Source organism: Sardina pilchardus, chromosome 7 (assembly GCF_963854185.1).
Source record: "Sardina pilchardus chromosome 7, fSarPil1.1, whole genome shotgun sequence".
NCBI lineage: Eukaryota > Metazoa > Chordata > Actinopteri > Clupeiformes > Clupeidae > Sardina > Sardina pilchardus.
In genome coordinates this window covers 9,368,326-9,394,805 of record NC_085000.1, presented here as the reverse complement: position 1 = coordinate 9,394,805, position 26,480 = coordinate 9,368,326, and the positions used below count along the sequence as shown (strand labels likewise).

The 26,480-nt window shown below is 46.0% G+C and overlaps 1 protein-coding gene across 1 annotated transcript; it reads right to left on the bottom strand.

The window, feature by feature from the left end:
• Positions 1 to 915: 915 nt before the first annotated feature.
• tasorb (transcription activation suppressor b) lies at positions 916 to 25,446 on the bottom strand. The gene is made up of 23 exons (XM_062540669.1): positions 25,010 to 25,446; positions 22,332 to 22,477; positions 21,562 to 21,654; positions 20,994 to 21,066; positions 19,756 to 19,847; positions 19,507 to 19,641; positions 19,150 to 19,265; positions 18,890 to 18,921; positions 18,343 to 18,448; positions 18,003 to 18,103; positions 17,255 to 17,361; positions 16,992 to 17,064; positions 16,797 to 16,874; positions 15,788 to 16,609; positions 14,600 to 14,931; positions 14,111 to 14,225; positions 11,178 to 12,298; positions 9,326 to 9,448; positions 8,834 to 8,993; positions 7,104 to 7,203; positions 6,503 to 6,681; positions 4,019 to 4,162; positions 916 to 2,882 (listed from the first exon to the last, which is right to left on the bottom strand). Exons 1-23 carry the CDS (start codon positions 25,317 to 25,319, stop codon positions 1,390 to 1,392), a joined length of 6,051 nt encoding a protein of 2,016 aa, XP_062396653.1. The 5' UTR covers positions 25,320 to 25,446; the 3' UTR covers positions 916 to 1,389.
• Positions 25,447 to 26,480: the final 1,034 nt, after the last annotated feature.

Sequence of the window (26,480 nt, the reverse complement as noted above, 5' to 3'; positions counted from 1 at the left end):
CAGCCACAGCCGGACTCATCTTATTGAGCGGTCTCCGGGTTTACCTTGAGAGTGTGATTTTAATAAATAATGTACGTACATCATGACCTTTGTCATAGCCGTTTGGCTCGGTTTCATCAGTGAGGTTGTGGCGATGTGTATGATCCACTCAAGGGAAAGAAGCGGCCATTCCTGCGCCTGCAATTCCTGATGATTTACGGCTTGCGCAACGCCGCCTGTGTGGCAACAACGTGATTTGCATTGCATATCATCTAAGAACAGACAAGCCAGAGGCGGTCACACTGAAACAAACAGGTATCAAAGTATTGGCTGGGTATAAACTGACAAATCAATATTATGTGGCATATAACCATAAAACTGGACTTCAGCTGAAACATGATTTATAATAGCCTATCACTTATGGTTTATTGGCTAATCTCATTTGGGGTGAAAAACACTCAAGACTGCCCTTCAGAGGTAGAGACTAAAATTGCATTTAAGGGATGCACGGCAAGTTTCTGGATGCCGTTGCATCATCAATAATGCAAAATGCAAGCCCTCTTTCAACACACAGGCGTAACAAATCTGTTGCCTCCAGCTAGTAAGTTGACGTGATGCCCGAAAATGCAAAATTTTAGATTAAATTGTAAGAATTGAGGGCCCTATATCATGGTAGATGACAAGCTAGTGAAATTAGAATCTATTTCAGCAAGTGGACTGAGGCTGTTGCCAGCGGGTTGCATTAGAATTTACTCCTTGGTTGAGTCCAAAGGAGAACAGCGTCCCCTACTGGCAACTCTTCAAAACACCTGCCACTTCAGAGTGCCTCGATCAGCCTCAGGGCCTAACCTTTCTTTTAGGTCTATATGGGCCTAACTTTTGTACAAATAAACATGTCCAAAATCAGTGTGATATGAACCAGACGACACTGAATCATGAGTTTTGATACAACCTTGTTTTAATAGACATTTTTACAACCAAGAATGTAAAAAAAAAAAAAAAAAGAATGCTAAAACGAGTGATCCACATTTCTCTTATTGTTTTTTTAAAAAAATATTGTCTGATTTTATTCCTTGTTCACAAACCGTTTTTTTTTTCCTTTTTGTCTATTTGTTGAAAAATTGGAACAAAAAGAAGCAACAAAATGAAACATTGAAAGGCTGTTACATTTCTTGGCAAATATAAATATAGTGGTCTGAACAAGGTCTGTTTATTTCCCCCAAAAGTCCTCCTTCAGGAAGAGCAGGTTTGATTACAGCAGGACTTCAGGGCCTCTGAATTCATAAAGACCAAGGTTCCTTTTTCTTAGTCTGCCTCCTTCTGTGAAATCCAAATGTGCTCTCAAAAGTCAAATATGTACATTCTCTCTGCCAGTAGTCTGTTGAGGCCGGCCCATGGTCATGCACTGACTTAGGGGTACGTGTAGTCCGAGTAATAGTCCGGAGGTGGAGGTGGGGGTGGTGCACCCCTTAGAGGAGGGCCCCAGGGTGGAGGCCCCCCCCTCATGTGTCCTCGCCCGGGTCTGGAGCGCATGGGCATGGGCGGTGCGCCCCTGGCTCTGAAGCCCCCGTGCATGTCCATCGGCGGAGGTGGCAGCGGCGGCGGAACAGTCATCGCCCCCCTGCCGTTGTACCCACCGGGGCCGCTGTGGTTGGCATGGCGAGGAGGCGGCTGAAGAGGCGCGTGCCCCGTTGCGCCCCCACGGCCGTGCCCGTTGCCCCCACTGCCGGCTCCAGACAGGAGGGTGCGGGGCACGGAGCTGCCCCTGCCGGCCGGAGGGCCTGGCGTGGGCTGGCTGTCGGGGCCCGAGCTCACTGGTGTCCGGCTGCCCTGGCTGCTGGGTGTGGAGCTGCCCGGGGTGCCACAGCTCTTCTCCGTCACCGTCGGGCCACCCAGCACTCCGGCGTGCAGGAAGGGGCCGGGCGGGGGGCCCGACGCAGAGGGTGGGATGACCATACCGGGGGGAGGCGGAGGCGCAGGCACAGGGGGGAGGCTACGGTGCAGCAGCCCCGGCGTGAGGCCGTCGGCCATTTCACACATGCCGCCGGCCTTCCACAGACCGTCCGCCTGGGACATGCCCTGCGGCGGCTGAGCATTTGTATCCGCCAGCTCGGCCGAGTCTGCGCTGCCGACCGAACCCAGCGGCGGGCCGCCTCCGTAGCTGTGCTGCATCACCCCCATATTGCCCCCCCAGCCGTACCCCATGCCCATCGGAGGGCCGACGGCGTGGTCGGGGTACGGGAGCGCCATCGGCTCCATGACGTTGCTCTGTGCATCCTGAGCACTGCCTGCAGCGTGCGGGGTCACCGCACCCGTCGCCGGCACCCCCATCTGGGCCTCGGCGTCGGGGAGCGGCTGGGGGAGTCCCGGGGGCACCTCCCCTGGGGCCATCTCGTCCGAGCCAACGGCCGGAGACTGGCTGAGGTTTGGCATCGGGGACTGTTGGGGGAAGGGTTGCCCGGGTAACGCGGGGGGCAACACGGAAGGGGGCTGTGATGGAAGTGGGTAGCCAGTGCTGCCCGAGAAGGGGCTCCACTGTGACGGCGCAGGACACAAGTAGCTCTGGTGAGGGTTCACCCCGAAACTCACCGCCAGGTTATCCCCCAGCTCGGGTCCGGGGGGGAAGGGGGCGATGGCGGGGGCAAAGTCCATCTTGGCGCTACCGTAGGACATGGGGCTGTTCTGGGCCATGGCGTCTGGGATGGGGGGCATCTCAGGCAGGGGTGGCCGGAACTCCTGCATCTGCGGCGGAGGGGGGAGGATTGATGATTGCTGCTGCTGCTGCTGCAGGCCATTGCTCGGGAGGGGGGCAGCCGTCTCACTGATGGCCATCGTCTCGTCCTCTGAGTCCAAGGACATGTCCTCCTCCTCTACGCATTCATCACGCACGTCTTCCTTCTCGGCTAAGGCAGACAGACGAAGATATATTAGCTGTGGCACAAGACTCCAAAAGGAACATTATGTTGTTTGCTTGTGTAGCCTCCATTGATTGTGAAGGAACTTGCTCACACACTGTTCTGTGAAAGTGCATGAGGGATGCTAAAAGGTATGATGTTTTTACACGTACCACTCTCACTTTATGTGTGTGTAAAACCAACCACAGCTAGCAAATGTATGCATCCAGCAGAGTTTTTTTACCCAATAACCCTTACAGGGCAGTTCTATTCTGACTGCATGTTCCCTCCACACACACACACGACTTGTTAGCAGAGCTCTGGCGCTATAAGCATATCTCTGCCAGCACAGCCACAGCAACAAACGGGTTTGTACTAGTCTGCAACCTTGACCTGACAATCTGATGTCAAATTGGTGATATATTCACTCTATTTACTCCTCTAAGTGAAGCGCTCCCAGTGACAGACACACACAAAGATCCAAGTCCTGGATGACAGTAATGCAATCAATCAATCAATAAAACAATCTCCAAGCAAGCGATCAATCAAGCTTTATTTAGTCTTTCCAGCAAAACGGCGACATAAGGTGCTTAACAATAAGAAATAATGAAATAAATAAGGCAACATATAAAGCAATAGAAATGAGAAGGTAAAGGAAATAAACCGTAGGTTAATATGAATAAGAAAAAAAAGAAAAAAAGAAAATAGCGCAACACTGCTCAACTAAACTGCAATCAAGTTTCTTAACGTTTGACGTTTCAGTCAGTCAGATAACTTACATCAGTTGTTCAAAATCAAAATGGGTCAGGTGGGTCACAACAAAAATACATAAACAAATAATAAATAAATAAAAAATATTATGAATAATAATAATAATCAAACATAAATATGATGACCCACGCATCACTATTAGGTGATGTAGCAGCATAGGAGCGTGAGCAGTGCTGCTCTATTTCCTTCTCATTCATATTAAGTTGCAGTTCGTGAAACCGCTGCATTCGCAGTATAACTTTTCAAGGCGTGCAGTCTCCTCTCTATCCTTAATGTACTGTAGGTTCAAAAGTAAGAGTTATAGAAATGGGAGACATCGCTGAAGCTGGCTGAGAAGACAAGCGGGGACTGAAGACAATGCAGTGACCACTCACCTTCTGGTGGGGCCGTGGGTGCGGGTGGCTCCATCTTGAGTGGACTGAAGCTGATTATGCTTGTGAAGTTGTCCAAGATGTCTTCAATACTGGCGACAAGGATCCCATGGCTGGAGAAGTGTGGGAGCATCTCCAGTTTTCTCTCTGTCGGGCAAAAGAGACAGTGCTCAGTCAAAGAGACTCACGAGACTCAGGCAATCCAGTAAATATACTTAAAAGATCATTCACACTGAAGTCAACCAGTATGGTCATACTGAAAGAATTTTAAAATCAACATACCTGTGCATATACAGTACATGTGTATTTCTCGTCTTTATTTGTGTATTTGTGATTTTGTACCCATTGTGTATCCTTTGTTTATCCTTGAATGGTTAGAATTCAATAGGAGCCTTTCTAACCGTTGTTTATCCCCAGGTGTGATTCTCTATTGCATATAGTAGGTGACCGAAGATGGGGGGCTTTCACACCTCCGATTGTCTTAATATAGGGCTGCTAACATTTGGCCAAGTGCAAGTTGGGGGCATCTTGATTAATGACCATCTAGGAGGATCAGCCCTCTCAGTTAGAACAAGGGGTCACACCCCCCTTTGTTTGTAACATACTTAAGTTTAGAATAACCCGTTTCGTTAGAGATCTTAGAGATATTTTGGGTGAACCTTGAATATAGGCCGTTTCCTGATTGACCATCATCCTGACTGAATGTCCAGATAACTGTGGTACTTGGAAAATTCAAAAAGAATAGTTGTGTGCGCATCCCACCTTGTAGGTGCAGGACAAATGGAACTAGCTTCAGTTTCAATAAAAACAAATCTAATGTCTGCAACACTGTCATTTGCTCCCATTTAATGTTTAAAAAACAACCAATGTTTCGACCCTACTTGGTCTTCATCAGGTAAAATGTAATAGTAAAATTACCATCAAGACCCAAATGGGTTCAGTTGGTACTAAACATGCTGTACTGTCCAGATCACCTGTTAGGTGTCTGAATGCAAATGTGTGGCGTTGATGAAATTTCTTGACACAGACCTTGCGATTGAGCAGCAATCTTGCAAATATAATATGCATTACTGACAGATAACCCATATTTATCCAATAGTGTGTGAATGTGAACGACTATACACTATATTGCCAAAAGTATTGGGTCACCCGTCTTGACCCCCACAAGATTTTCACAAGATTCCACAAGATTTAGGAGTGTGTGTATGGGAATTTTTGACCATTCTTCCAGAAACATATTTGTGAGGTCACACACTGATGTTGGATGAGGAGAGCTCTTAGTCTGCTCTCTAATTCATCTCAAAGGTGTTCTGTTGGGTTGAGGGCAGTCAAGTTCATCCACACCAAACGGTCATCCATGTCTTTATGGACCTTGCTTTGTGCATTGGTGCACAGTCGTGTTGGAACAGGAAGGGGCCATCCCCAAACTGGGCTTGGCCTCTTATTTCCAGCGAAAGGAACTCTGAATGCGTCAGCATTAACCAAGAGATTTTGGACAATTCCATGTTCCCGACTTTGTGGGAACAGTTGTTTGATGTGGATGAATTTGATTGGCCAGCACAGAGTCCTGACCTCAACCCAATAGAACACCTTTGGGATGAATTAAAGTCGAGACTGAGAGCCAGTCTCCTCGTTCAACATCAGTGTGTGACTTAACAAATGCGCTTCTGAAAGAATGATCAAAAATGCCCATAAACACTCCCAAACCTTGTGGAAAGCCTTCCCAGAATAGTTGAAGCTGCTATAGCTACACAGGGTGGACCAATGACATTAAGCCCTATGGACTTTACTGTAACTGACCCTAGGCAGATGGGTTGGGCCCTTGAGTCGTGGATCTGTCTGAGGTTTCTTCCTATATGTATCTCCAATTCTAGGGAGTTTTTCCTTGCCCCTGTTACTCATGGGCTCTCTTTGAATGTTTAACACTCTGTAAAGCGCCATGAGACATGTGTAATGTTTTGGCATGCTATAAGTGAAATTAAATTGAAATTGAAATTGGATTAAGAATAGGATGTGATTGAAGTTCATATGGGGGTCAAGGCAGGTGACCCAATACTTTTGGCAATATAGTGTATGTGTGTTTGTGTGTGCTTGTCTGTGTGTACAGGCTGAAATGTTGAATTTCACATTTTTTCGCTTAATTCGACAGTATACAGTCTAAACTTTCATATCGTGAACAAATTTCAAGTTTTGACTCTTAAAGCTGGTGAAGATTCAACACATTAGCAGTCATTCCCGTTGTCCACACCTCTTCTGGCATGTTGTGAAGGGAGAACCATGCCAACTTGAAAGCAGTTATCTTAGCGATAGTTTTCGCAATACTCTCGATATACATATCGTTGGAAAGCTTAGTCTATGGTCGTTCGTGAGAGCACAATAAATTAATTTTGTGAATTTAAGTGACTGGTTTCACCTTGCAGGGTCACAAATGTCTGTGTGTGTGTGTGTGTGTGTGGGTGTGTGTGTGTGTGTGTTTGAGCCACGTACCAGTGAGGAAGATGATGTGTCTGTGTTGTGTGTGATGGGCCTGCAGCTTGACCAGGCAGTCCACATCGGGGGCGGTCTTTGTGGGAGCGTCACATTCATGATAGGGTAGAAAATCTACCAAGTGCTTCTTCTGATACGTTGTTAGCAGGTTTAACATGCTCATCGTATCACCGTTTAACCTAGTGGGACAAAGAGGGAGAAGAGGAACATGAAGCACAACACCACTTTCCATTACCCATCAGTGTGGGTTGTAATGTGAGGAATCGGTCTTAAATCCTGCCCCAGATGGACGACCAAAGGGCGCATTTCATGGAGGCATTGTGGTTCAGTGACCATGACAACAGCGTTCAAGGTGACCTCTAACAATGGTCACTGCGCTACGCCACCTTGGGGAAATGCATCTCCCATGAAGTCTGTCCAAACCACTTTAGAGCACTGGACATTTTGTTCCCTTGCAATTCAGACAATGGCCTATAAAGAACCTGCGAATCACATTAGCAGGTGCTGATTTGGCATTTATTGTGTGTATTGATCCCCAGAGGAAGCAGCTCTAGTCTGAGGTGAAGGAGCCGGAGCCGATGCTTTATGGCAAACAACTCACCTGCTGAGCTCTTTGAGCTTCTTCTGGGTCTTGCAGTGCACCTTCCACTGCCAGATGGAGCTCTGCTCCTCCAGAAACTTCAGCAACCTCTGCAGTTTATCTACACACACACACACACACATAGTATTAATATTCCATAAGGTCATAAAGTGGGGCTCACAGCAGACACTAATTCTGCATTACATTTTTCCTAGGGGCACACAAATTGATCACTGCTGCAGGATTTAAACTGGCCACAGTTGTTTAAGATAGGCCATTAATAGGCACTGGGGTTACAACAACTGAATTCATAACAGATATCTAGTGCCAAAAATTACTGCCAAAGTGTGGCCTATAATTAGGCTACTTTCAATTACAGGCTTACAAAACATTAAACTTACAAAATATTCAACATGTAAGTCCTATGACCCCCGAGGGAGAAGGAAAACAGTCATTTGCATACTTAAATCCAACTGTAGCTTAACTGTATCTACACAACACAGCCTACTGTTGTAAAAGGTGCGGTAACATGAAGCTCCCTTAAGCTCCCTTAAGTTCAGTTCAGTTTTATTTCTTTGTCCCAAAATGGGCAATTTGATTGCAGACAGGATCACATACCACACAACAATAGATACAACACGTTACACAGTACAAACAAAAATGCACAAAATAATAATTTAGTTCCGATAATTAGGTCTGACAATTCCTAAAAAGATGAGTCAGTAAAAGCAAGATCAAATTCCAGTAAATAAGTTTGGCAAAAGAGGAGGAAGTGAATAGGGAGGGCAGTTTCCTAAGTGCAGAGTCTGTTGTCCTCTCTTGCACACAGAAGTGGTGTTCAAGTCAAATTTAAGTCGGCGATCAATCAACGTGCCTAGGTACTTGTAAGATGATACAAACTCAATGTCAGGGCTGTTAAGGACGCTGTGCTTTGGAGCAGGTGGAAGGCGTCTAAAGGCGTCTTTTGCTGATGTTCAGATGCAAAAAAGTATCTTCACACCAGGACACAAAATCATTGATGACTCATTCTCGAGAGAATTCAGGAGACTGACAGTTACAGAGTCGTCTGCAAATTTCAGAATGTGCCTGTTGTCATGCTGGCTACAGCTGTCATTGGTATACAGTACAGTATGCACAACAGGGGGAGAGGACACACCCCTGAGGTGAGCCTGTGTATGATGTTAGGCTCCTGGACAGTTCTACCTTAAATTAGTGTTCAAAATCAATCTATGGGGATTGGGGAAGTGGGGTTGGTTGGTGCAGCTGAGCTCGTCCAGGGCAGGCACGGCCCCCCCGTGCCCCCCATGACGCCGGGACTGGCTCACAGGCATGCAAACAGGTGCCCATAGACAATGCACACAAGTTCTTTACAGCATTTACATTTACGAGTCAATTATGCAAAAGAGTGCTACACTGGCCAAACATGCAAGAGGGCTTGTTGTCGTTCTAGTTTGACATGGATTTAAAGGAAAAATCCAGTGAGTTTTCACATAGTCAGATCTTATAGATAGTTTCGTTACTGTGCTCTGTGACCTCGTTAAAAAACAGTTTTTCCTGCTTTAAACACAGTTGCAGGTCCAACTTCAGTGCATTATCGGAGCAAAAACTACACACTTTTTTTTTCTTCCCATTTTCTAACATGCAGTTCATGGCCCAGTTGGAACTACTAAATATTTTGGAGCAGAGATGGACACGGGCCTCATCATAAGATGGAAGTTAGCATTGCAAAGTGGTCTGTCGAGGCAACTCACCGAACGTCATCAAGTCCGAGTTGAGGATTAACTCATCAGACACGATGAGGCCGCCGGACACAAACAGTTCATTATAGGTGCGGTTCTTCACGTCGTCCAGACTGTCCACACCGGCAAAACTCACAGACGGTAACTGCTTCAAAGACACTAGGGCAGGGATCTAAATGGCAGAGAAAGAGAAGTTCAGAGGACCGTACTCTTACGTAACATGGTGTGGTTCAATTTAAACATGCAGTAAAATCTTAATAATGTATAGATAATTAGTGAATAACAAACATACAAATGCTATGAAGCAATTCTGATTAACCCAAAGAGTCTTGTAAGGCAATGATCCTACATATGGCCTTGTGGGAATATGGGCATACATTCGGGGATAATACAATTCTCTTGGAATACAACAACTTTGAACCAATGTGTCAGCTTCACACGCATTTCAGGGTTGCAGACACTAGATGGACATGTACTCCCTTCCCTTGGACTTAATGTGCTTACCTTGTGAACATGCATAGCAATATCCTCATTTTGAATGATGACAAGAAACTTGTCGAGGCTGTTGTTGTTCTCCAGGAAACTCTGTGGATTGCACTCCACATTGCCAAAGCTCTTCAAGTAATCCTGTAGCAAGGTAGACAACAAGGAAAGTTTTAATCTACAATTCTTCCAACAATGACAGGCAGATAATTCAATCTAACTTTGTAACATGTTGTTGGAGGTGCTAACATCTGAGGTACATTGAGGGCAAAGGGAAATTCATCTGCATCTTGATATGTTTTATTGCTGGGTTTTAGGATATACGTAATCTGCCATCACGAGGCGGTTTTCCACAGAAAGCGAACCTAGTGTTGTCCTTGTGCCGTTCGAAGGTCTTTGAACCGTGGTGCTATCTCGTGAACCAGCCCGCATTTACACCAGTTCTGAACTGAACCAAGGATGCGTCATCAACAATGGGTGTTGCATGCAAAAGCAAAAAGTTAATGAGATGCATAAACCAAAGAATGATCTGACCAGTGGTCTCATAAAAACGGCAGAATCTAGCTGTTTAAAATGCTAGTCAACATCTGCAGTGCAATGCTAGTTGAATCGCTTTGTTTACTCATGGCAAAAGTTGATATGGACGGAAAACTCATGCTTTTAGCCTTCTCCCCTCTGAATGGCACAATGACATGCCCACTCGGTTTGCAGGAAAAACCAAGTGTTTTGTGGTTCGACTTCCGAACCAAGGTGCCATGTTGCGAACCGGCATTTGTTTGGTGGAAATGCGACGAACGGTTCAAATGTTGGTTTGCGAATGGGAACGGAGCCGGTTCTCTGTCGGTGGAAAAGGGCTAACTGTGACCTTCAGCCAAGTTCCTAGTTCAATAATAGGCTATCAACATAAGTTGAAACTTTGGGGACTGAAAGACAAGCTAAAGATTGACTGACTAGGTTTGGCTAATTCAACCATCAGTTAACTTCATAAACAGGCCTCTTACTTTGGATAGACCATAGCAATTCAGAGTGGTGATTAACACGCCCGGACTAACTCAACAATTGGTACCTCCGATGTGTTCGGTGTTAAATAGGTAGTAATAGTTACCATTATGGTAGCCAAGTTGTCAGAAGTGAATGCATATGGAGTGTTATAACAACTAGCTACTAAATCATGAACGCTTTACTTGAAGGTATCTACATAAGAGTGAAATGACACCATCATGACACATCAACTCTTACCCTAAACGTAACCCTAACCCTAATTTGCCATGACAAAAACAGAATGACACGTGATGACAAGTGTTATGTCATGAATGTTAATAACATGTTTGGCACGTTCATGACGGTGTCATATCACTCTTACCTTTTGATTGCACCTCTGAAGAGCATGGCATACATGTGGTGCCCACAAATGCCCATATGTGCGCGTCAAAATCTCATATTTCAACTAATAAGGTCACTTCACTAGTAACAAGCATTAGCTGAATAAGTTAAATGACTGAAACCACTACCACACATAAAAAGATACACTGAAGCCTGTAATTTCTATCTATACCAATGGTGGGAATGGTTTGCAATAGTTCAGCAACAGTCTGCAACAAGCACGCCCCACTTAAAAAGAAAAGGGCGGCAGAACATTCCCAAAACCTTAAAGCAAAATGATGCAAGAGTTGGAATTTATATGCCTCGTCATTTCAACCCTTTTTCAGTTTGCTCCTCACTGCCTTAGTGCAAAATGGGTAATGTAATACCAGCACAATACCTGCCATTCTAGGTATGTATTGGCAATAACAGAGACAATATTCATGGTATTACAAGTCAGTGCATCATCAAAATGAGCCATTAGTTCAAAGTAAAAGGAGGAGCGTCAGACCTTAATCTCTGTGCAGAGCTGAGTCTCGCTGTCCTCCTCGCTCACGTGGATGTAGAACTTGAGCGTGTTCCTCTGCACCATCTGCACCAGGCTGAGGAACACGTCCGGCTTGATCTGGCTGATCAGGCTGTTGGCCGCGCTCGTGCTGTCGCTGGGGTTGGCCGTGGGGGCGGGCACAAGGGCAGGATCGGAGGAAGGGGGCGGTGCCTGGTGTGGCTGCTGCTGCTGCAGCTGACTGACCGCTGAGGGAGAGGAGACAGGAGGGTCCAGGGCGAGGGCCGAGACCATTGGTTTGACTTCTGGGGTTTTCTCGGCTTTCTCCATGGCAGTGGCGAGGGGCTTGTGGGGGTCTTTGACGGTGCCCATGCGTGGCTTGCTCGAGGTCTTGGCCGGTGGGGCAACCGAAGCGGTGGGGGCTTTGGCCGGTGGGGTAAAAGAACTCGTAGGGGCAACAGCAGGAGGAGGGGTAGAAGCGGCGGCGGCAGTAATGGAAACTGCAGAGGGAGCCACGTGCGCTGGGGCAATAGGAGCAGGATGGTGTAGGGTTGGAACTGCCGGTGGGGCAGAAATAGCACCAGAGACATTGGGGGGAGGATGCGATGGGGTAACTACCATGGGTGCGGCTGGGGCCAGGCCTATAGCGTTGGCAGGAGAGTGGACGGGGGGTAGAACCGTCGTGGGAGCCGCAGTAACCGTAAGCGGACCTGGGGCAGGAGCGAGAGTGAAGGCAGATGTGGGGGTAAAGGCAGGAGGGGTGGAGGCAGTAACAGTTACGGGGTGCTCCACTTTGACCCCCGGCGCAGGGGCAGATCTGGGCGGGGCCAGAAGGTGTCCGATGCGCTCGCGGAGTGTGCCGAGGTACGGCTGCACGGCCAGCGGCTTGACGTGGTGCGATACGAAGGTGGAGAAGGTGGAGCTGAGCCGCAGCAGGTGGGGGTCGGGCCACTGCGCCGGGGCCTGGGGGGCGTAGTAGATGTGCTGGCTGTCCATCAAGTGCTTGATGTGGGACGAGAGGCACTGGAACTCGTTGTGGACGATGGCGTCCAGGGACTGGCCCATCGCTTTGCTGTCGCCGTCCGCTCGACGGGGGATGCGCTCCGGGACTGGGAGAGGACCCTTCTCTGTTTACACACAGGGATGAGAAGACGTGTGTCAACTACACACTTAACACACACATCATGTATCTGTGCAGCTATGAGCAATCATTCTCATGTATGCTTCCTCCATGGTGGAGCGAGCAATCACTTGCTACTAGAGGGGCATCCCTCTCCAACTTCAAGAAACTTTTGATGACACAATTCTTCCAAGAGTAGCTCCTCTCCTAACACATGTAACGAACCCTGCATCCTGCATAATGGTGTGGTATGGCAGCTGCTCTGCTGCAGACAGGAAGGCACTGCAGCGGGTGGTTAAACTGACTATGCAGACCATCGGCTGCAGCCTACCCACATTGATATAAACTAGCAGGTGCAAAAAAAGAGCCTTCCTACTATGTATTTCTATTTATAGTAGAGATGCACCGATTGCAATTTTTTGGCCGAGTCCGATATCCGATTTTTCATCGAGTTTGACCGGCCGATACCGATTTTAGCCGATTCCGATTTAATTTCTTCTAACCACTTTACAGCACAAACAAAGAGTTATTTTCTAGCCTATATTTTCTTTAATACAACATGTTAGAAATGTAATCAACTTATCAACTGGCTGGTAGAAAAATGTGAATAGACAGATTCTTCTTCAAGTCTTCTTCAGCTGCAGTAATCCCAGTGTGGGACATTCATTTCACACATGTAGAAATGCACTAGGAACACTATTTCTTTCCTTCTCACATCCATATGCAATATCCAACTGTAAATATCTTCAGAATACTGATAACTGAAGTTAGTGCTACATAGGCTGAGATGTTGGAAAATGACAACAAAAAAAACTAATTTTGAGAAGCCTTGAAACACAGCAAATTACATACATTCTCAGTCCACACTCTTTGAACTTTCGCGATTGCTTGCGGATACTAAGGAAGTGTCCATATTTGGATGGCATAACGTTATGCAGGAGAAACACAGCTTTCCAACGACACCACGCATGATATGTTATGATATGATACGGCATAAAATCGGCATGTCTCAGACTGACCGGCCGGTCGCCGGTCGTGGCCGATCACGTGAAAATCGGCCGATTCCAATCGGCGGCCGATCGATCGGTGCATCTCTAATTTATTGGTTATCTATTGTTTAATCAACGAGGACCTGAGTACTACAATTTCACTCCTACAATACTTGAATCCTTGAAACCCAACAAGCTCATGCTTACCAAGCACTTCCTTTTCTATCTGCTATCTCTGCTACTACTATGTATTTAGTGCTACCCTAATGTGTCTCTGAGTGGCTTACGTAGCTTGAATGGAGTCCTCATTTGTGAGGTGTCACTTATGATGAAAGCGTAAGCTAAATAGATCTGAATAAATGTATACTGTAAATACACAGAAAATTAGCACATTCCACATTGCCTGACCAAAAGCAAATTGAATGACTTCAATGAATGCAAATGATCTACATTCCACAAGGAACATACGTATCCGTTCCATTCATCTGACCTATGCTGAGTCTACATTAAGCCAGGTAAATATAAATATACATATCTGAGGGCAAAACAATCCACATTGCAAACCACATAGGTATTGATTTTCAAAATTGCATCAGTGAAAGAACACGCCATAGAAGCATTTGTTGTTGGTGGTGTCTGGAATCAGCTTCATATTTGAAGCTCTCCCATTTGGCCTGTACACACTACAAGGCAAACCTGGAGTTCACATGTATCCACCGCTTTCCGGCTTAACAGAGTTATAATGAAGCATATTCATGTGTCTGGCTTAGTGTGGACAGGACCCTAAACAGCCATTGCTTAGTGTGGACAGGACCTTAAACAGCCATTACCTGAGTGACCCCAGTGGTCGAGGACGTCTGAGGACGAGGTGGCCTGCTGCAGAGGCTCTCCGGGTGATGCAGGACTGCACACATCCATACTGCTCATACTGCCTGCTGTCTGATCCTACACACACACACACACACACACACACACACACAAACAATAAATGTTACAATTTTCTAAGCATTCAGAAAAGGACCAGCACACTTTGATTGAGTTAAACTTTTGAAAAAGTAAGGGAAAAAGCGCAACACGCGATGGTTTAGCGTCGAAACGTCAGCACACCAGCCAATAAACTGGTGATTCTACAAAGCAGCGGTGTTGCCCTTTTTCCCTTACTTTTTAAAAAGTTTATCACAACTTTCCAAGCATAACATGCAGTAATAGCAGATACCTCAGAAGGGGTAGATAACACTTGGATCTGAAGGGCTGCCAGTCCCAAGCCTATTACAATTGTATCTTCAACTACAGCATGACGAACAGAGCTGGGCACTGACCTCTAGGTAGTCCTGCGTAGACGACGGCTCCTCGTCCTTCACTCGTGACCGCAGGTCCAGGTCCGTCGCCTCGGCCCGGCCCAGGCCCAGCTCCAGCCCCAGCCCCTCGGCGCTGACCCGTTCCAGGGTCTCGGCGGCGACCTCGGCCCCCGAGGCGCCGTGAGTGATGGCCCGGTTGAGCGTGCTCATGAGCAGCTTGATCAGCCGGTGCGTCTCGGACGTCGGGCCCACGCGGTCGCGCAGGTCAGTGTCACAGATGCCCATGCTGTCCATCACCATGGAGAGGGACAGCGACGGACTCTCCTCAGAGCCGCCCTCCTCACTACCAGGCACTGAGAGAGGGGAAGAAAGAGGGAGCACAGAGAGAGAGAGAGGGAAGAAGGAAAGAGGGTGCAGAAAGAGAGACAGAGAGGGGGGGCAGAAGACAGAAACAATGAAATGGGGAAGGACACAGACAAAGAAATTAAGTTACTCTGGTTTGACACAGAATTAAAACACCCTAAGCATGCAAGCACATAGACTGAGTCACTTATGTTGGCCCCTGGAAAGTCCTAAAGATGTCCCCATGGGTGAAATTGTAATGAATGACGCAACAGTAAAAGCACAGTGTGACCCAGAACATTTGGAGGAACAACTGGGTGCAAGAAGGGTGAAATTGATTAGCCATAAATGAGAAGCAGAACCACCGATCCCACTCTTCAAGTGATGGCCTGGCTTTAAACTAGACTGACTCTCCTCAATCAGTGCTTGGAAATGCTTGTCAAAAGATCATATTTCAAAAGAGAACAAGCCAAATAAATAACTGTCTTGTCAACTGGCTGTAGTTAAATGAAGACAGCCTTCGGGAGCAAACTCAACGCCAAGACTCCTTTTTCCATTTGAGCATTTGTAATATTCTTTGAACTTGAACAGATGCACAAAGCATTGTGGAACAACTAATAGGAGCAAGGAATTTAACATTCTTGCATTCTGCCTCAGTAGGATTCAGGGGTGAGAATCCAAATACTTATAAAACTTAAAACAAAATCTAAACATTCAACAAACTAACACGAAACTGGTCAGATGATGAGTATCTAGTATCTAGGGATGACAAAACTAAAGCTAAATATCTCACACTGAAAAACTGTTTTGTCCAGTGGAACAGCACACTGTCCCAGCACCCCATCCCAGCCCTGGTGCACTGCTCACCTCTCCCAGGCTCTCCGTTGCTCAGCAGGCTGGTCCTCAGGTACTTGCTGGCCTGCGCTCCCCCTTCATCCTCTAACCTCCTTTTGAGTCCGGCGGCGTCCCAGCCGTCGTCTTCGTCCTCCCTCCCCCCCGCCAGCGTCCGTTTGTGCATGTGGATCAGCTGCAGCAGCTTCTCCATCTTCTCCTTGTCGTACTCTCCTCCCGTGCGCTGGGGGGCTCTCTGGCTCCCCCCGTTGGCCTGCGTCACTCGGGCCGCTGATGCAGGGGCCGCCGATGCGGGGGCCGCCCTCTCCTGACTCCCCCAGTCGGAGGCTGGGCTGCGGTCGTCCGACATCCCCGCGGGCGACGGTGCCGGGGAGATGGCCAGGCTGGACGCCGATGCGGAGGCCGTGGCGGTCGCTGCTGCCGGAACGGTCGAGGACACGGACGGCGGCGGTCTGTGCGGTCGCCGCTGCTCCAGACCCTCGCCGCTGAGCAGGCCGTGGGCCTTGGTGGTGGCCAGCTGGTAGCAGGTCGGCCCGTGGAGATAGGTGCGCAGGGCATCGCCGCTGAAGCGCGGCCGGGGACCCGAGGGGTATCCGGGCCGCTCGTCCAGGTGCTGCCGGTACTCGGGCAGCCGGAAGGCGGCCGGGGGGCCGCGGCCGCTCCGCTGCTGGCCCAGGTAGTCCGTGGCCTGGCGCTCCACGGCCGCCCCCAGGTCCTTGGGCGGGTGCGAGCGCAGGCGCAGCAGTGCGTGGTGGATGGCCGGCAGGAAGGGCTCCAGCCGACGCAGGACCACGCCGTCACTCGGGTCGCGAGGAGGGGGAGCAGTGCATGTGGCTGCTACACGGGGGAGGGGACCAAAGAAAGAAACAGAGAAAAAAAGAAAGCGAAAGAACGAAAGGGACAAAAAAGGGGAAGAAACAATTCGTACAGTTAATGAAAAAGACTTGTCAAAACATTTCAAAGATATGAAAACTAAATGTTGGCAATAATGGCAGCAACAACCGAATGACAAACTTTCACTTACAGAATTTTGTTGGGGCCAGTCTAGGGTCTTGAAAGATGAAGAGGGCCTGTAAACCTTTTTCCAATCGACTCTTCCTCTCTAAAGTGCACAGATGAGAGGGGGAAAAAAGATGATATTTACATCCTGAGCAGTCTAAAACAGAGTGTCATAACACAGGAAGTGTCAAGGTATATGTACTTGCACTTGTGTTTTTACCATTCGATATTTGCATTTGGGCGGATGAAAGCAGGAAGAGAAATCCTTTGTCCATCAAAGGCTTCACAAGCACCTGGAAACAAAACAAAACAAAATTGGTAACAAATACTTTAGGAAGCAGGCCAAGTAGCAGGCCAAGTGACAGTGCCAGCTAAATATGGGCAACAGTGATATCCAACAGTCAGATTTAAAAACAATCAACACATCAGTAAGAAACAGGAGTAACCGCTGTTTTTGTTGTAGTATAGAATTTGATGTCTTACTATTTTGTCCTTCTCAAGCTTCTGTAGCAGTCCAGATAGATTTTGGTTGCCAGGTTTGCTCTTGCTCACCACCTCAAACAAACTGCAGTACATGCCATACTTTAACACTGCAATGGAGACACAAAGACAACACACAAATCCAGATTAGATCATTTCAAACCAAGGTCACAGGGTTCACATGCAGAGTGTATATATTCTAACTCTTCCAACACTGGCATGTCACGCCCATTTGGATATTCTATGGATATTACCAGAGCCATATAAAGAGAGAGTTGCGACAACTCCATTGACGCTAATGTTCCATATTTTCTCAACAATAGTTCCCGGAAGCTAGGATCGAACACACAGTAAAAGACGGTTATTCTAACGAACAGTCAATCGCTTCCGGGAACTATTTGAAGTTACACGAACCACGTCACAAACCAACATTTTCTGTACCCGGGTTGTCGCAACTCTCTCTTTATATGGCTCTGGATATTACTACAATATTTGAATAAAAGCATCTGTTACATCATCCATCAGATTGACTCATCTTTTACAGCAATGCCTTGAGTTCTCAGTCAAAAAACACCCACCACCATCAAACAATACAAAGGTCATGTGTGCTTTTAGGCATACGTGTTTTTTTTCATTCACATGTAAGCATTACAATGCATCGCATTTCAGTGGACTTGATACAGTTTAACAATGAGTGTTCTATCTGAGACCATAGCAAGTAGACCTCACGTGACTTCACTGGGACACTGACCTTCCCGCTTGCCGTAGAAGGTGTCCCACGATAGCAGCGCTGGTATCTTCCTCTTCATTGCATCCAAGTGCATCGCTGTGCTGACGTCCAGTTTATCAGGTCTAACACAAACGGGGAAAAAAATAAAAACATTTGGAACTTGGACCAATTAGACAATGAGTTGTTGCATCAGCGTTCTTAAAATTGGCAAGGCATTGAGAAATTGAGAAAGACAGAATAAAAAACAAGCCTGCGATTTTAAGAAGGTGTGGGTGTGTGTGTGTGTGTGTGTGTGTGTGTGTGTGTGTGTGTGTGTGTGTGTGTGTGTGTGTGTGTGTGTGTGTATGCAGCAGGCACTTACATTCGGAAGGGCAGAAGGGGGAGGTTGGAAGATCGGATGCTAATCTGGAAAAGCTCCTCTCCCTTATTCACCAGGGTCCCACTCCAGACCGTGTACCTGCGCCTCACTACGGAGCCAGAAGAAGAGAAAAGCCTTTTAGTCTGTCTGACCAGCAGCTCACAACACTCACGGTGCCTCTCATTTGGGCTTTTACACATCCTCCCTCGCCCTCCTCTGGCCTCAATCCTCACTGATCTACATAAAGAATGATGGGGCGAAAACAATGGGATAGTCTATCCAGTGGGAACGCCCCTCGAGGATCGAGGAAGCATGTTGAGAAGCACCTTTAGTCTGTCTGACCAGCAGCTCATAACACTCAAGAGTTCGGACACCACAACTGATGTCAAATTAGAGTGAAGGATACAGAATCACTGACAACTTTGATACAACAGATTTTTCCACCACGTAAAAACAAACAAACAAACAAACAAAACCTACTCTGACAAGCACTACACATCCAAGACAAGTAGAGATGAGATATTTATGAAGGAGCCTGTCTCGAACGTACCTCGATTTCCATCACTCATGGGGCTGTTGAGCCTGAAACAATTACAGAAAAGATCAACACAAATCCAAAACAAAACAACAACAACAACAACAACAACAACAACAACAACAACAACACAATTAGAGGCGCGCTAAGGGCACCTTAGACAGCTCCAGCAGGGCAATAATAGCTGATAAAATGACCACATTCATCATTAATTAATCAGTCAATATCATGTAGTTTTGCGTCTCATTTCCCAAGTGTGACAATTGGGGCCGTACCTGTTTAGAGAGGCCCCTGTTTCTTTGCCTCTGTACTGGAAAGACAACACTGCGTAAGGGCACACGTGTCTGGGCCGGGCCTTCAGCTCTTCGTAGGCAAACTCAAACAAGTATTGCTGCGCAAGAGTAACAAAAATAAACATTTAAGATTAAAAAAAAAAACAATACATTTATCACACACAAACATGTGGCTCCGCGAGGGATAGCTGACAGATAGTGGTTTGCTGGCTTTGGTTTTCTCAACGCATTGCTAAATTCAAGATCAACAAAAGGGAGGCTTCAAAGTTGCTGACAGGGTGTGTTGAGACTCAAAGCGGACGTGTAGGAGGAAGAGGATCAGACAGCCCCTATGCATACCTGAGTGTGCTCAAACGCCCGGTAGGAGTAGAGGGACGCCACTTTGCTCGCGTTCTTGAACACGTGACAGTCGAACTTCTGCGTAGGGTCCACCACGTTCTTTGGTGTGCTTTCATATATGGTTTTTAATTTACCCTATGGGCACAGAAGACAACGTATGTGAATACACAACATGAAAGCAGTCTGCGGAGAAAGGCTAAAAAGAAATATATCTTCATTTCACCAAAAGACTTGACAGGAGATATTTACCTTCATAATTTTGAACACTATGATTTCTCCGGTTGTTCCGGGTTCAAATGTATTGACTTGCAATAGATCAGAGTACCTTGACAGATACACACCTGAAATCATACAAAATATGTGAGAAGATGTGGATATCCGTTTCAGTCATCCTTTTTAATCCAATTCTACCTACGCTTTTCACCTCATTCTTGGGAGCAAGCAACTGTGCAACACCTCCACAATCAGACTCAAATGGACGAGCAGAAAGAAGAGACAAAGGGTAAGCAGCAGCTCTACCCGTCCTTAGGGTGCTAAGCAGTAGGCCTGCGCTGAATTCATTTCCAGAGACAATGACCCAGAATCACTCTGGAACATGCCTCACATTTCCTAAACTTGCATATAATGAGGATACTTTCAGACTTTGCCCAGAGTTTTGACCAGCCCTGACCACAAGAGCAAATCCACTGCCATCACAGCGAACGCAGCTGCAATCAACCCCTCTAGGGCACCATTAGCAGGTTGCCTACACACAGGAACTGGTGAAGTCACAAAGACCAGGGGGCCGTTCTACAAAGCGGGGCTACGGTCAGTACTTTTTAAACTACAGATGCTCGACCCAGTGTTTTTCTACAGACCAGTGGTGGTAACTGCTCCTGCAGTTACCTGGACAAGCCAGTAACATTGCGTTGAGGTGTTGTATAAAGAAAAATACTTTCAGGCAGCAGAGTCAGACAGAGTCGTTTGGTGATGCTGAAATTTAACAGAGAGCTTCATCACCGTACCGGAGGACAACAGGTAGTCACACCCTCAAGGTCTGAAGACAAAGGAAACTCAGACCCTTATATACCATCTTAACAGAATCTTTCAGACTCTTCAGCCATGCAAGCACAACTCACACTACACACCTCATCCACATCAGGCTAGTTAAAACCAGAGTTTGTGCCAACTTGTCATAAGAGAACCATATAGCCGTGTGCATGACGACCATTATGGTTTGGAATTTGAAGGCTTCACGCCATCCCTCAAGGTCTGTGTGTAGGCGCCTCTACAGTGGCCACTTCAATCCCCCGGTGACACTGACAGGGCCATTCCCTGGCTCCTAACTACTTCTAGAGACTGCTGATAAATTCTCTGACAAGTGACATTGAGTACAGAGATGAACACACATAGAAAAGGCCTCGGACATAAAACAGTAGATCACATAAGAAATCAAAATGATATTATTATTAACGATTAAAAAGATTTGCTCAGGTAACCACACTCACCTTTAGCAGGACTGCCCAGCATGCTGACACGGGAGTGGCCCACAGACAGACCTTTCTCACAGATGGCTTGGACCTGCAAAGCCACAGGGGCAGAGCTACAGGTTACATTCACACTCCTTGTGCTAATCACCTGGAGTCATCTGTTAACGCACATGGGCTGTACAGATCCGTCAACAAAACTATGGAGTTTTGAATAAATTAAGCTTTGATATTGGAGAGCAAACATATTTGCTCTTCATATCAACACCTTAATTCATAAACAAATAAATGCACTTTGTGGTTCTGATTGCTTAGTTGACTGAAGCAAATTAAAGTGTCATGTTATGTTATAAACGTATTACAACACTTTTTGACAATAACACAGTCCTTACAGGTGAAAAAATAACTCACACATTAAGTCTGACAGCATAGGTGAGTGGCGCAGTTTAAACACACTCAAAATCTGAGTGGCAAGATTTGTGTAACTGATTATCTTGTGCTTTGGTGTGTTCATCTGGTGTGTGTTGTCCACCCAACTGGACATTGCCACCTTTCAGTTCACCTGGCCCAGGTGGGATCAAAGACTCACCTTGTCTTTGTCCGGAAGCAAGAAGCCGTACGTCTCCTCCAGCTCTGCATCTGTGCGGCCATGCTGCTTGAGTTCCCTCTTCTTCTCAATGAACTGCCAAGGAGAGATCCAGAAGCAGGATATGTTAATCACACCACTGTCGTGGTTTTTTATAATAACCACTTAATATAGCTACAGTATGGCAGATACAAGCTTTCATGAAAACCATTCAGAGCAGCAATAACTGATCTGACTGCAGCTACTCAGTAACATAAATGTTGAAGTCTTTTAAGATTTAAGATTGCAATCTCCTGCTAAAGAGCTGTCTGTTGAATCTTTTCTTGAGGACGCAGACACCCATGTGTGTAATTGTGAACAACCATGGCATGGTATGTGGGATTTGGGATGTGCTTATGCAATGGAACAATAGGAGGACTTGATGTAGTCGTCTTACAACGACTACGTGATCATTTCTGAGATTCTGATAAATTTTTAAACCGGAATTGTGCATACGTCATGGTTGAAAACGTATCAGAATCTCAGAAATAATCACATTTGCAGTCGTCTTAAGATGGCCCGAATCGAATCCCTCCAATATTACATGGGGGTGTGGTGTGAGGTGGTAGCGTGGCCACTAGAGAAAAGTCAGCCAGGGATCAATTCCTGAACTGGACCTTGTCAGTCCCTGTCGCTTTGTGTGAGAGCACCTGCTAAATCCCACTCTTTGCCTTTATATGTACAACAGGGACTGAGACTTTGTGGGAATTTGAGTGGTAAGACCAAAAGCTTACTTCTTTCTCGAGGAGCTCGTTGTGAATGAGACGGGCTTTGGTGTATGTGAAGGTCCCCCGCGAGTTGGGCTCCAGGTAGAAAGAGGAGAGAAGCCTCACAAGTTCATCAAACTCACGAGATTCCGGGGAAAGGTTCTGGAACAAACCTAAAACAAAGGACAAAAAAAAGAAAGAAAGCATGAGCATTTCCACAGTAATCTACTAGAAGACAATAACACCAAGGAGGAAAGATTTCAAACATCCCAAAGACAACAATTTGGTCATCTGAAGAAAATGTTAATTTTGTGTTTAGAATATGTCTGTCACAAATGCACCTCACTATGCCTCACAAGTGTTTATCGGCCCTTTGAAAAATTGTGTTAGTCAGCTAATTTAAAACCGTTTCTGTCCCAGCTCTAGGCTAGTATACGGCCTCAGTTGACTGCCGGTATTATAAGAGGAGGTGAATGGTGTGGATGGTGATAGTTTCACTTTCTAAACTGAACTTTCTCCACCTCTACCGAAAACAACAGGAAAGACAAGGGCAACTACCAAAGTGATGAATAACTTCCCAAACATTTGCATACCCTGTTAGACATCATTCCATAAAAAAACCCACAGCAGATAGTAGTACTAAACAGGGTATTGAAGATGCCGAAGTACACAGTAGCTTACTGAAGGTGGGGGTCCACAGTGTTAATAAAGGCAAGTGTATCTAGTAATGTAGCCATGACATCAGCTTTCTGAATCAACTGAATGCACGGATTGAGACTGAGCACAGTCAGGATTTTGCTTTTGTAGAACAGAATCTGGAAGCTAGACATAAGCTGAGGAGTGGACAACACCAAATACAATGCCCAAGTCAAACTAACAGTTCCTATATATTTGAAATACAATACTTTAGATTTGTACAAAACACTACCATTTTCTCCATTCCATTAATTTTCTAACCGAATATTTACACTGATGACCACAACACAGAAATGCACACGACAAGTAATTATCCATGGAAGTCAGAGTACAATAACACCATCAGTTGCATAAGACCTCCATACATAAAACACACATCTCCAAAATTTCAAAATTATAAAAAGCAATTGCCAAAATTCCCAAACTATAATTTTTCCACAGCTGGAAATTGGATTTGAAATGTCTATGACCTTCATGTCTATGGGAACCCTGCAAGTCAATGAAGCTGTGTCACAGAAGTTTTTGGAAAGCATATGAGACGAAAGGACTTACTAGAAACCATGACATAACATAACGTACAAACCTATTTTCTCTCTCTACACTGACAAACTTAGGCTGACACTCCAGAAAGACACACTTTTACTTTCAATTCAAGTTGTGCAGTTAGCCAGCCTCTTCCTTATCATTTTTTTTAATAGTTCTATTTGACAAGACCTGGACAACAACCATGACACATGACTAGGACCCTCACATAACCCGGTCTGGGTCTATTTAAAGCCTGACTGGAGACAGATAGTGAAAATATTGCATTACATTCTGAGACGAATCAAGCACAGCACACAAAGCACTAGCCATAGCACCATGCAAAAACACAGGGAGACATGTCAAAACAATCACACAGCCTACACACTCATACTCATACCAGTATCCACCACGGGGTATACCCACAACAAGTAATCCAGAATCGGATATGAAATGTGAAGCTTTAGATCGGGTGGCCATGTTTACTACTGGACAGCCCACACAGAGCGCTTCCAGAGTAACAAAAAACCTTCATGGTGTTGAAGGAATGAAATGAGCTATTAATAATAATGATGGCTCTGAGAAAGACTGGGCAACTGAAGCCACAATTAACTCCCAAGATCACCGGTGACACTCAAGGCAGCTGGGGCCAGGCAGGGCTGCAGCTGTTATGTAGTGTGAAACAGTGCTTTGGGGCAACAGGCAGGTCAGGGTGGGCTATGTGCTATGCCATGCTGTTAGTGGCACTTCTCATTTTGCATCCAGACCCAGGCTACTTCTGACGGCCAGAAGTTCAGCTCAGTTCAGTTTTGCCTCTATTCCAAAGGGGAAGGAACGCTGATAGGGGCACACTTGAGGACATATGGAGGGACTGGGTGAAAAAAAAACAAAGAAACTGAGAAAAAAACAGAGGCCTGAGACATGGGTGAACCATGAACCATGTGTGTCTTGGGTGGTCACGTAAGAGTGGTGAAGTAATAAACACCGAGGCCTCGGCCTAATGCATGGCGAGCCAGCGCGCATCCGAGGAAGTAGGAGTGGTGAGCCAACCTGTGTAGCTTGGCAACTAACGTCAACTTAACGGCAAAAACGGTGGATTTGTACATTATCGCATGCACAAGTTCACTCCACACATGTTAATCGTTAACGGCAATTACACTACACCATAGACCAGGAACTTAGTGCTCATGTCTTCACGTGGCTTCTTGCTTTCGAATTTACCTGCCAGACCGGGTTATGAGTGTGTTAGCTAGCTAACAGTTCAGAGCTCGACGTGTGGTTGCTAGCTATACAATTAACAATATAGCGTTAACTAGTTGCCCTCTGCAACATGGCCTGTGTTATGGCGTTAATTATCAGCTGTTACGAAAATTCCGTCTTAAAAGCCAACATTACATGCAGCCAAGGGTGAAATATGAAACAGACAATCCCTTTCAGGCTTCAGCTACTGTTAGCTGGCGAGCTAGCTAGTATTAAGAGGACACAACCTTTCCTTTCCTTGATCTTCCGCGGAATCTGAAAATTTCTTCTTAGCAACTCTTCTGCAGGTCTCTGAAGTGTCGACGGTGAAGTACTGTTGGTTTTTAAATCCATCATCCCGCTCTTCCGCCGCTCAGACGTATCTTGTTCAGACATTTGCTCGTCTTCACATACAGCTTGTTCGCCATTTTGCTTGGATGTGGCCGAGATACTATCTGACAACAATTGCTTCTGAGAGTTGCAGCCCTCGGATGAAATCCCACTGGACTTAAGGCTTTTGTTGTCGTTTTCAATTTCCGCGTAAGAATTGCAGGCCATTTTTAGGCACTGCGAACCTCTGCTGAGGGCGAAGAAATAGGTAACAGCGCAGCTTTGCGGAGTGCCTGTCCTCTTCAACCAGCCTCCGCCATTATGCCTCTGACGTATGGCCTTCTCCACCACTGCAAAACCCTAGCGTCACTGTTTCAAGTCAGCTTTCGCCCTCCAGAGGCACTTAATAAACAGTGCAGTGTTGGGAAGTAGTTGTCGCTAACACTATCTTCAGGATATAATTTAGTAGGGCCTGCTCACTTGTGAGAAATTAATAAGCACAGAAGACCAGACTATTTTAGTCTAAAATTGGCTGACAGAGCAACATTTGATTTGTCAATGCACTCGCAAGCCCGTGTTTCTTTTTCTTTTCTTTTTTTTCTCAATTTTTCATCAGGTAATATAAAGTTTTTGTTGGAAGGTGGTGGTGTTGGTGTTGGTGTTGGTGTGTGGGGGTGTGGGCTTATCTTTTTTAAGATCTCAGAGAAGTATGGCTTTTCTGATCCTCTTCCTGGCACTTTTATGTTTTAAGACAGACCATTCTGTGTGGGCCAAAATTAGGCCTGGCCAGACTAGGGCAGATGTGTTTTGAAAAATACAGCACAAGAGAAATGCTGTATATTCTACACTGGAGGATAGCCTTCATGCAGTCTGAACTGTAGGACAAGCTATTTCAATAGAGAAATAGCTACAACTAGGCTATTTTAAACCTTTTGGAAGTGTTGACAGTTACTGTAGGTGGGTGTGTGCCCTCAGCCCTACAAAATGATTCCTCTGGCTGTATTTTTATTGTGTTCATGTGTGATATTAAGATGGTTGTGTGAGGGCATAAGTAAGCCTCTGTATGTGTATGAATGCATAATGATGGTGATACTTGTATTGTTTTTAATAGGCTATCAGATTATGTGTCATGGCGAGCTTGGTCTGGGTTGAACGGCATCACTGAGGTTAGAGACCATTCCTTATAACATGTAAGTAGGCAACTTCTAATTTATTATGTCAATGTATAATTCGTTTTAATATTATTTGGTTTATATTTGCATAATATAGGCTATTTGATGTAACCCTACCCAATAATTTGACCAAACGTATTGGCGTGAGCTTTAAATGTAATGTACGCAGTTCCATTATAGTATTTCCATCCCAAAAACAGGAAATATATTACAAAAT